Below are 12033 nucleotides of genomic sequence, written 5' to 3'. Positions count from 1 at the left end.
TACATTTTACAAATAATCACATTTAAATAATAATTTAATAAATAAAAAAAAATATATATATATATATATAAAATAAACAAAACATTCAAATACGGGAACAAATCACACAAAGCATTGGTTCACAATTTTTGTAAACAGCATGAAATAATCAAAATTAGTGCTCCTCGATGTCTAATGTAAAACCTTGATCCTGAAGCAAAACCACGTGAGAACTACCGCTATAAAGGAACAAAGTCAAACAAAGTTGGATGGAATGAAGCAGAACAAGATCGGACGTTCGAATCAATCTCATCTATACCGTTTCCTCTCAGTCAATGCAAAAGCACGGATCCGCTCGGCACACATGGTGGCCAGAAATATGAAGATGTCAGAGCGATGACAGTGTACTATGTCATAACCTTTCCCTTCATCTCACTGCTTTAATCTCACTTCAGAGTGACGGGCCGGCTAGTCTGTCTACATTTCCCTTTTCTCTGTCTGTAGTCTCCTTTCAACCTTTGCTGAGCTCTGAATTTCTCTAATAACTAAAATCCCATTCCTCATATTAAATATCACTCAAAAAGAAAAAAGAAATGGCCAGTGATCCGTTCAGTCTTATCCTTAAGTCCTGTCCGGAAGAGAGCATCGTGTGCTGTCAAATGAGATGGTTTTCCATGAAGGAGCTCTTTTGGAGGGTTAAAGCGATGGGCACATTACATTAGTGGCTCTAATGAGCTTGAGACGTGTTCCTGTGGCTGTATGTGACAGCAGAATGATGAAGAGCTGATGAGTCATTTCCTCTCCACTCATGGATTTTTATAAGGCCCGACCGAGAACACGAGAACGGAGCGCACAGATCATTTCATTCCAGTCTAACAACCAATCAGAGCGACCTGAAGAAACCCTAAGGACTTCCATTAGAGACAAACCCATATTAAGTTCAGAATAACTGACTAAAACTAGATATTCTGAAGATAAGTGTGGCATCTGGCCATGCAAGAGTCACTGCTGTGATGCTAGGTTGTTCTGTGTGGTTTCTAGGGCGTTCTGGGTGGTTGTTAGGGCATTGCGAGGATATTCTGGGTGGTTTCTAAGGTGTTGCGTTACTAGGGTCATCTGGATGGTTGCTAGGGCATTGCTAGGATGTTCTGGGTGGTTACTAAGGCGCTCTGGGTGGTTTCTAGGGTGTTGCATTGTTAGGGTGATATGGATGTTTGCTAGGGCATTGCTAGGATGTTCTGGGTGGTTGCTAAGGTGCTCTGGGTGGTTTCTAGGGTGTTGCATTATTAGGGTGATATGGATGTTTGCTAGGGCATTGCTAGGATGTTCTGGGTGGTTGCTAAGGCACTCTGGGTGGTTTCTAGGGTCTTGCATTGTTAGGGTGATATCGATGTTTGCTAGGGCATTGCTAGGATGTTCTGGGTGGTTGCTAAGGTGCTCTGGGTGGTTTCTAGGGTGTTGCATTGCTAGGGTGTTCTGAGAGGTTGGTAGGGTCTTCTGGGTGGTTGCTAGGGCATTGCAAGCATGTTGTGGGTGATTGCTAAGGCACTCTAGGTGGTTTTGAGGGCGTTACGTTACTAGGGTGATTTGGGTGGTTGCTCTGACATTGCTAGAGCATTCAGGGTGGTTGCTAGGATGCTCTGGGTGGTTGCTAAGGCGCTCTGGGTGGTTTTTAGGGTGTTGCATTACTAGGGTGTTTGCTCTGGAATTGCTAGGGCATTCAGGGTGGTTGCTAGGGCGTTCGGAGTGGTTGCTAGGGTGTTCTGGGTGGTTGCTAAGGCATTCTAGATGATTGCTAGGACATTGCTAGAGTGTTCTAGGTTGTTGCTAGGGCACTGTTAGGGTGTATTACGTTGTTGCAGGGTGTTCTGGGTGGTTTCTAGGGCATTGGTAGGGTGTTTTGTGTTGCTGCTAGGGTGTTCTGGGTGGTTCCTATGGCGCTGCAAGGATTGTTCTAGGTCGTTGCTAGGGCATTGCTTGGGCATTCCGGGTAGTTGCTAAGGCTTTCTAGGTGGTTACTAAGGCGTTGACATATTGGGTGTTCTGGGTGGTTGCTAGGACATTGCTAGATTGTTCTTGGTGGATCTAGGGCGTTACAGGTGGTTGCTAGAGTGTTCTTGGTGGTTGCTATGGCATTGTGTATGGTTACTATGTGGCAACTTAAAATAGTCACTCAGTGTTTGATTTTGGAATTATGGGATTCTTTAATGTTTTATTGTCCGCCAGGTCAAAATTGTTACGTTGTAATACTCAGTGTTAGTGATTTGAACAATCTCCTACCACAAAATATGAACACATTAATAGTGATTCAACTTAAAAGAACAACTAATGAACAGTACATGCACACACACAAAGCTCTGTAAGGATATGAGTGAGGTCCTTGTCGTGGTGGTCTATGGCGGTCTGAAGCTGGTCTTCCAGGTAATGCAGTCGCTCACTGATGAGTTCACAGCGCTCCGTCAGCTCTGTCGTCTCTTCACACAGATCCTGAGACACAAAAACACACCCATTAAACCCGCAAAACACCCACTGCTGCTCACACACATCTCTAGCTGCTCAAGTATGGCGCTAATATGCTGGTAAAATGGTTATTTGCACACATCCGGCACCGAAATGTGTGTCATTTTTACAGCAATATGCAACATGTTACTAAAATACATGGATGGAAAACAGTCGGAAGTTAAAACAACATGTTTTCACAGCATTCATGATTTTAAATATGTGTGAATCTGTTCTTTCTGCTTTTCATATGCTAGAAAAAGCTCTGATGGAGATTAAAATGATAGAAATATAAGAAGTGTTTTAAGGGTGTAGAAAGAGCCAGGTTAGTTTAAAATCAAGTTGGAACACAGCAAACTGGATTTCTGAAAGCAAATTTGGAAACAAAATTCCATTGACTAATGGGATTTTCAGAACTGATTTGTATCCTTAACTAAAACTATTAAAATCATTTAAATTTAAATGCCATTGTTAGCTGAAAGCTAAAATGAAATAAAATATAGATATTAGATTAAAAACTTAAATACTTGAAAAACTTTGCAACAAGTTTCTATTGAAGTACTAAAATTAAAGCTAAATATACTAGCGTGTGTTAACTGGGTCATTCATGAAAACAGTGAAACAATCCATAATCTCAGTTTGCAAATATTAAAGCAGAGAAGTATAAATGATGACGTTAATCCGCCAGCGACTGTGAGGTCAGACGTGAGCGTGGCTGTCGGCTCCTCTTCCTCTCATCTGAGTCCTGAACCGACAGCGTGTTCCTCCGCGGCGCGCTAATGACTTCACCCAACAGTTTAGCGCCAGCCAGGTAAGTGGGACAGGTCCGTCGGCTCCGTCCCAATTCCATCAAAGCGTGATTCACTGTTTTTCTGAGTCAGAGAGCATCTTGAGGTGGTCGACTGACTCCGGTCCGCTCGTTTCTCTCAGGAACGGCCTCGTGTCGCTTTAATGAGGTCTGCGGTCTATTCTTAGACCCCCCACACCAGCTAATGAAACACCTTTTATAGATGCTAACATCACACTGCGGGTGAATTAAAACACTTCTGAATGAGGCTGGAGTCTCCAGGGACGCATTCGGGAAAAACAGCCGCACCAAACGGCCTGAGCGATACAGTTATTGAGGCGTAATGATAATCACACGGGGCGTATGTTCTTAAAGGTCACCGCGACCGCTTTCTTGCGTTTAAAAGGACGCAGTCTGCATATAGACTGCAAAAATTGTACCTTTGTGATAATCATGAGAGGCATATTACTACAAATGTCCTTCACAAAGGGAAGATTAGTATAAATCTGATCGTATCAAATGCACTGTTCCCACTTAAGAAGACATTTGCAGGCTATTTAATGTGAGGTTTGAGCTCCCTGCCTTAGACAACATCTTACGGCACCATCCGGGTTATTATCATTAACTAGAACTAAAACTATTAAAAAACATTTTTTGTTAAATGAAATGAAGTTAAAATCAAATAAAATATAAATATACGATGAAAAACGTGCAAATGTAAATAAAACTAAAACTGAAATAAAAATAAATGAAACCAAAATAGTCATATTTAAAATAATAATAATAATAATAAAAATGACAAAATTACTAAACATTAAACTAAAATAAAAACTGAAATAATTATGACTATAAAAGCTTAAGAAATGGAGAATATAAAACCTAAAGTCCTAAAACCTACTGAGCTCTAGACAACAATCACAACTAAACCTATTAAAAACATTTTTGTTAATTGAAATAAAGCTGAAATAAAATATAATATATATAAGTAGATGAAAAACATAAACTGATAAAAACTGAACTAAAACTAAAATTGAAAAAAAAAAAAAAAAAAGTAAAATAAAAAAAATTAATTAATTCAGCTTAAATAGTAAAATAAAAAAGAATAAATGTAAATTAAAGATAAATAGTTTCGTAATATATAAAAACACTAATAGAAATATCAAAAGCACCATCCAAAAGCACCACTTATGGCACCATCCGGGTTATTATCATTAACTAAAACTAAAACTATTAAAAATCATTTTTTGTTAAATGAAATTAAGTTAAAATCAAATAAAATATAAATATACAATGAAAAACGTGCAAATGTAAATAAAACTAAAACCGAAATAAAAATAAACCAAAATAGTAATATTTAAAATTAAAATGAAAACTGAAAATATAAAAAAGCTCATTCAAAATATTACTAAAAACTATAATAGTATATCAATAATTATGACTATAAAAGCTTAAGAAATGGAGAATATAAAACTCTCCCTACCTAGACAACATCTTATGGCACCATCTGGGTTATCATTAACTAAATTCTAAAGAATTTTTAAATTTAAAAATTCTGTTAATTGAAATAAAGCTGAAATAAAATAAAATACAAATATTTGATGTAAAACAAAAACTAAACAAAATTAGAAATGTTGCCTTGGCAACTAACTGAAATAAGCTTGAGTTGTAGCACTAAAATTACTAAAACTGAAATAAAAATAAATTAAACCTAAATAAAATACATTAAAAACAAATGAAAATGTCAAAAGCACAGAACAAAAAAAGACTAAAAATTCAAATGAAAACTGAATATATATATATGAATGAATATATGAATATATATATATATATATATATATATATTTCAGCTTTACTTCATATATTATAAGAGATATATATATATATCTTATAATAGATGAAATAAAGCTGAAATATATATATATATATATATATATATATATATATATATATATATATATATATATATATATATATATATATATTTCAGCTTTACTTCATATATTATAAGAGATATATATATATATCTTATAATAGATGTAATTAATACAAAAATGTGGACCAATCCATCAAACTCCACTGGAATCAATTGTGAGTCAAATTGCTGTCTATAAAGAGCATTTAAAATAAGAACTGATGATCATTTCCAATAATATCTGATACTTTAAGATTTTGCTATAAAACATAAACCACTAAAAAGACCTAAAATGTGTGAAGAGACTATATTATTCATTCTCTACTGCTGTAACAAAGGCTTTTTCTTGGTCCAGACACAATACTGACCTCTACCTTATCTATTAAAGTTCATTAAAGAACCAGTCAAACTACATCAGACTGATAGCAATGGATTGACAAACAAAGTTCTTTCCTGTGAGAGAGATTTCCTATTGAAATTCCTATTGGTATTTGGACTTGATTTGCTACTTGTGTCAGTGACATCTCTAAGCACTCATCGATAGTTTTGGTCTGTTATTCTGGTTCCTGGTTCAGAAAGACTAATTTTTAAATGTTTATGTCTGCTGTAACTCTGGTCTGGCTTTGAGGAGGCACTGCTGACACAAACGCTGCACTGAATGGATGGATTGATGGACTGGTTATCGATTGAACATTGTTCACACAGTCAGGTGCTGAAGTTCAAGTATTGACGGAGAGGTCAGGGTGGCTTTAATTAAAATCCCTGCTCATGCAAACCCCACTACAGGCTTGATTTGTCCATTTCCCACAATGCAATGCTGTAGCTATTATGCAAAAGCCATCAACCAGCATGTTGCTTTCTAACGCTGATTGTGAGACTGACCTAACTCAAGGTCATTATAGATAGCTAAACCTAAACTAAAACAACATAAAACCATTATTTACATCATTACTTGAAATAAAATAAATGTTAACTGACATAATATAATATATATATATATTTTTTATTTCAGCTAGTTGCCAAGGGAACATTCCTCATTTTTGTTTAGTTTAACTTTAAGTACTAAAACTAATACTTAATAATTAATAACTAATAAAACTAAGATAAACTAAAACTAATAAATACAAATTTAATACAAACTATACAGATACTAAAAACATTTTTGTTAATTGAAATAAAGCTGAAGTAAAATAAAATTATCAGATAAGAAACATAAACTGAAAACATTAAAACAGAACTAAAACTAAAACTTAAGTAAAAATAAATTAAAATTACATAGTTATTAAAATTAAATAAATTAATAAATTAAAATTACATAAAAAATTAAACCTAAATAGTAAAATTTAAAAAATGAATAAAAATAAATGAAATATACATAGTAATATAAAAAAAAATGTTAAAAGCACATAGCAAAATTATAAAAAATTAAACTAAACAAAATTAGAAATGATGCCTTGGCATCTAACTGAAATAAGCTGAAGCACTAAAATTACGAACTGGAAATAAATAAAAACTAAAGCCGAAATAAAAATAAATGAAACCTAAATAGTAAAATAAAAAAGAATGAATACAAATTAAGCAAAAATAGTAATATAAAAAAATACTAATACTAATAAAAATGTTAAAAGCACATTACAAAATTATATTAAAAAAAACATTAGAAATGATGCCTTGGTAAATGACTAAAATAAGTTAAAGCACTAAAATTATGAACTGGAAATAAAAAAAATAAAAAAACACTGAAATACAAATAAATAGTGATATAAAAAAAGACAAAAACACACAACAAAATTTCAAAAACTTTAACTAAAATTAAACAGAAAATATTAATATTATTAATATTAATATTTCAAAATATTAACAAAAACTATAATATCATATAAATGATATTAAAATAGAACTGCTTTAATTCTGTCATAATGCAGTCCATTTTATGACGGGGTTAAAATGACTGTTGTAAGATCAGAGATAAAGACAATAAACTCCATTCCTGTCATTTACTTTCTCTAATGTTATTCCGAGCACATGATTTTCTTTCTCACAAAAGTGAATAAAAAAGGCGTTGTCACAGTCAAAGAATGACAAGATGTACAATAAACAAAGCCCACACTTCAAGTATATTCTTAAGTCAAATGATGACATTGTGTGATAGGATCGAAATGTAAATGATGAGAGAGCTTCTTTTTTTTTTCATCTGAACTTTAAAGACACATTTTTAACATCAGATTCCTGTAAACACAGCAGCCGTCACTCACCTCAGGAGACGCGTCCTCCAAACAGAAGAGAAACTCCTCTAATTTCTGCAAGACACAGGAGGACCAATGAGTCACTTTAGCTGAAGATTAAAACAAAACAATAAACCTCATCTATTATTAAAAAGCACTCAGCGCACTGACATTACGGGAAGTGTGCAATAACTCGTCATTACGGCTGACAAGAAGCACAATAACTGAACGGGTTCGGCCCATCTGTGTGGGTAATGATTGCATTCAGGAGTTGTGTGCTAAAGCAGACAATGATTAGCACACAGTGGCAGATCTATTAGTTTAACTCCAGCTGATGGGAGCCGACCTCAGGAAAAACTGATTACAGCTTCATGTCTCATGGATTGGGATTTAAATAACATAATATTAATCATCTCCTGTCGGCAGGAGCAATATTAAAGTGCCCATGGTTGGGCCGAGACCACTGCCTCTTTTATTAGATTCTGACCTGGCTTAAAATCATATTTAGCTTGTCAAAAAGTCAATGGTTTATTGCTAAAGCAATATATTCATAAGAAACAGACGGCTACAGGCAACAAAGTATCGTAGAAATTGAACTCAGGTGTGATAAACCGCAGTTTTAAGAGGGGGGCAAACACTTCTTCACACAGGGTCATGTAGTTTTGGATTTTGTTTTCCCTTAATAATAAAAACCTTCATTTAAAAACTGCATGTTGTGTTCACTTGTGTTATCTTTTACTAATATTTAAACTTGTTTGATGATCTGAAACATTAAAGTGTGACAAACATGCAAAAAAATAAGAAATCAGGAAGGGGGCCAACACTTTTTCACACCACTGTATGTGCAAGTGTGTCCAAATAGCATACATATTATTATTATTATTATTAATAATATGATACACATTTTATCATTATACATATCTATTATTATCATTATATATATATATATATATATATACTGTATATTAGTAAATTAAAGTAAATATTGTTAAAAATATCTATTTTCTAGATATTAGAATAGTAGTTAGTAATAGTATAGTTAATAGATACTATTATTATTTAATTATATTAGTGTTTAGTATTTAATATCATTTACTATAATACATACATGTGCAAATGTGTCAAATAGCATAAATACTACTAATACTACTAATAATAATTATTATTAATATTATATAATATAACAAAATAATTATAGATATCTATTATTATTATTATAAGTACTACTAACTATAATTTACTATATACTATACTATACTATAATTATTTATGCTATTCAAACACACTTGCACTTACATATATAATTATAAATTATTTAATAATAATAATAATAAACTGCTTTTATTATATTCACATTGTTTAGGTTTGCTAGACAAATATGACACATATATAGCATAAATAACGTGCTGTGTAGGCTATGCGAGAACGGATTTAATGAGGATCAAACCGGAGAGATGAAGAGCAGCGAGTGGGAGATGAGAGAGATGAGGAAAACAGCATCACCTCACCTTCAGAGTCCTGCAGGAGTGTTAGGAAGAGTGGCTGATCTTCAACAGACAAAAGACACAAACAGAGAGAAGACACAGAGACAACAGAGCCCTGCTGAGCTGGAAGATATTAGAACGACTTCGAGAAAGTTATGAACAAGAAGGGCAGCGAAGGAAGAAGAACAGAGTGGAAATTAGAGTCATTCAGCAAATAGATGGTTTTTATGGAAATGGAGGGAGCCGAAGGAACAGGGTTTTTATTTTTAGTTTCTCATTTCGTGAGTCTTTCATAAAGCACAAGATGTATTCCAGTGTGAGACTCATCAGTGCTGTACTCATCAGGTTCAAATCGGTCAAAGATGACACACACACACATATATGTAAATTGTCAAAAGTATATAAAATATGCATATTATTACACTAACAAAAAGTATCAAGTTTTTTATCAAGTACCATTGATCATCAGGCTTTTGAGGAGCGTTTGTTTCCAGAAGCTTTACTCTCACTGTTCCTCAGCGGTGGAATGATCTTCACAAGCCTCCAGAACATCTCACATCTTTTGAGCAACATTTATTTCTTCATCTCTCAATCAGTATTGGATTGCATTATGTTTTGATTATGCACTAAGCATTTAAATATCATCTTACTAATTGGAGATATAGAGTGACGACTGATATTTATATAATTTTATGTAAGTTATCTTTATGTAAAGATCTCAGTGATTCACATTACAAGCATCAGAATTTCATCACTTTTTGTCCAAATTGCATATTTTTGCTCAGTTTGGACCTTTGAAATTTTGTTTTTTGTCCTTCATATTCTCACATTATAATACTATATGAGCCATAGAGGCCTGATGTATTAATTATGATACTCAACAAACAACAGATCTTTTTAGATTTTGTCTAAAGGTGAAATAAACTTCCATTTTCAAACAGGTTATTTCATTTCAGGCTTTACAGGGTTAATTCTATCCAATACTTGCCAAGTGGCCTATAGATGCATTCAGTCGAAAAATTAAAAATGAAAGACGAACATTTTTAGACCATGAACATGTATTAAAGTAAATTTGGGGTTAATTTTGGTGATATTTCATGTGTTGGCTTTACCTTAGTGAACTCTGAGTGTTGGAGGTCGGCCTTGGGACACCAGCGGCCCCCTAGAGCGGTCAACATGGCGCAGTCCGCTTCCTCTTTACTGAACATCAGGACATCTGAAGCCGATCCAGGGACGGAGGGCAGATCCTCAGTTTCGGAGATGCTGGATGTGCGCTGATCGAGGCCTTTCAGGAGCAGATGACAAGCCTCCAAATCAGCCTCCCAAATGTGTTCTAGCACTGGACTTCCACAGCTACAGAGAGAAATACAACAAATAACACTTGCTTTGATGTTTTGCAATTATATGTAATAATCTTCAGACACTTTAAGTGCACTGATACTTTATAGACAATCTCTGGTTTAGAGGAACTGATACCTTAAGCAATCTGAACTACTGTCAAATCTGATATATCAAACTAATGGAGTCTTTCACTTTTCATTTTTATGAAAAAAAAATGAGACTGAACTTGCATCAATGAAAAGGATTTATATTCATGAAATCAGAAATTACTTTGCTTGAATCTTTGCAGCGCCTTTTAGCTGCATTAAAATAAATTCTAAAAGAACATAAAACTACACTTTATAACTATAACTAAAGTATTATATATATATATAATTTTAATATAATTTATAATATAATTTATATATTATAAAATTAATACTTTTATTTTGCAAGGATGCATTAAATTAATCAAAGGTGACAGTAAAGATATTTATTTTGATACAAAAAATACCTCGTGATCGCTATAATTTGTGCAGTATTGTTCATTACTGACATTTAATTAATTCATAAATGTTAAATGCTTGAATCAATATGATTATTTTGTTTGTCGTTCAGTTCTTGCTAGATGCATGACTCATCACAGTTTCACTACTGCATTACCGTTCCGTGTCATAAACTAACTGCTTATTAAAACAAAGGTTGACGTCACTGTATTCTGTTTGCACCTATATCTTTATTTGTGCATCTTTGAGGTACATGATTGTTAGTTAAGCAGGGATGTTGTGTTTATCTACAGTAGGACGCGCTTCAACGACGCATTTGTAATGTGCCTCTTTTCCTTATTTTTAATCTTTATTGTTAATCATTAAACGTATATTGATAAGAAATGTGATCTATATGTAAAGTGTATAGGCTTATTTAATTCAGTGATATTCTACAGTGTTGTAATCTTTTAGCAGCTCTAAAAGATTTTAGAATAGTTCTCTGCATCCTTCTGAAGGTGTTCTGCCTGTGTTTGCGGTGTTGCTTTGACCATTTAAACATGTTAATTACACAAACAAAATGTTTAGCGTACTGTCTCTGGAAATATCAACAGTGATTGATCAGCCTTTATTTATGTATTGTAGACGTTATTACTAAGCGAAGCAAAATTAGCGGAAATATCCACGACATACAGTAAGAGCACATGGTTTATCTGTCGATCAGATGTGTGTCAAAGCTGCGTTCGTTACTATAGCAACAGTAGATCAAATAATTATTGTAAAAAAGAAACAACTTTCGTTATGTCGAGATCACGAGAAAATTAAGTTGTGATCAAGAGAAAACTTTTATGTCATGTCGTGATCATGAGAAAATTAAGTCGTGATAATGAGAAAACTTTTGTTAAGTCGTGATCACGAGAAAATTAAGTCGTGATAAAGAGAAAACAACTTTCGTTATGCCGAGATCACGAGAAAATTAAGTCGTGATAACGAGAAAACAACTTTCGTTATGTCGTGATCACGAGAAAATTAAGTCGTGATAAAGAGAAAACAACTTTCATTATGTCAAGATCACGAGAAAATTAAGTCGTGATAACGAGAAAACAACTTTCGTTATGTCGTGATCACGAGAAAACAACTTTCGTTATGTCGTGATCACGAGAAAACAACTTTCGTTATGTCGTGCTCACGAGAAAATTAAGTCGTGATAACGAGAAAACTACTTTCATTATGTCATGATCACGAGAAAATATTAAGTCGTGATCACGAGAAAACAACTTTTGTTATGTCGTGAGTCCCAAGAAAACAACTTTCGTTATGTCGAGATCACGAGAAAATTAAG

General features: G+C 33.6%; 1 protein-coding gene across 1 annotated transcript in view; it reads right to left on the bottom strand.

The window, feature by feature from the left end:
• Positions 1-12033, bottom strand: part of disc1 (DISC1 scaffold protein) — a 72140-nt gene that overhangs the window by 4304 nt on the left and 55803 nt on the right. Inside the window, exons 12-14 of the mRNA XM_016538457.1 lie at positions 9999-10239; positions 7433-7477; positions 2349-2466 (exon numbers count right to left, since the gene is read on the bottom strand). Coding sequence (XP_016393943.1) covers positions 2349-2466; positions 7433-7477; positions 9999-10239 — 404 coding nt within the window. The remainder of the gene's footprint in view (positions 1-2348; positions 2467-7432; positions 7478-9998; positions 10240-12033) is intronic.

This window comes from Sinocyclocheilus rhinocerous, unplaced genomic scaffold (genome assembly GCF_001515625.1).
Source record: "Sinocyclocheilus rhinocerous isolate Xijiao unplaced genomic scaffold, SAMN03320098_v1.1 scaffold247, whole genome shotgun sequence".
NCBI lineage: Eukaryota > Metazoa > Chordata > Actinopteri > Cypriniformes > Cyprinidae > Sinocyclocheilus > Sinocyclocheilus rhinocerous.
Note: the sequence above shows the minus strand (reverse complement) of the source record. Positions and strands in the feature narration are given on the sequence as shown.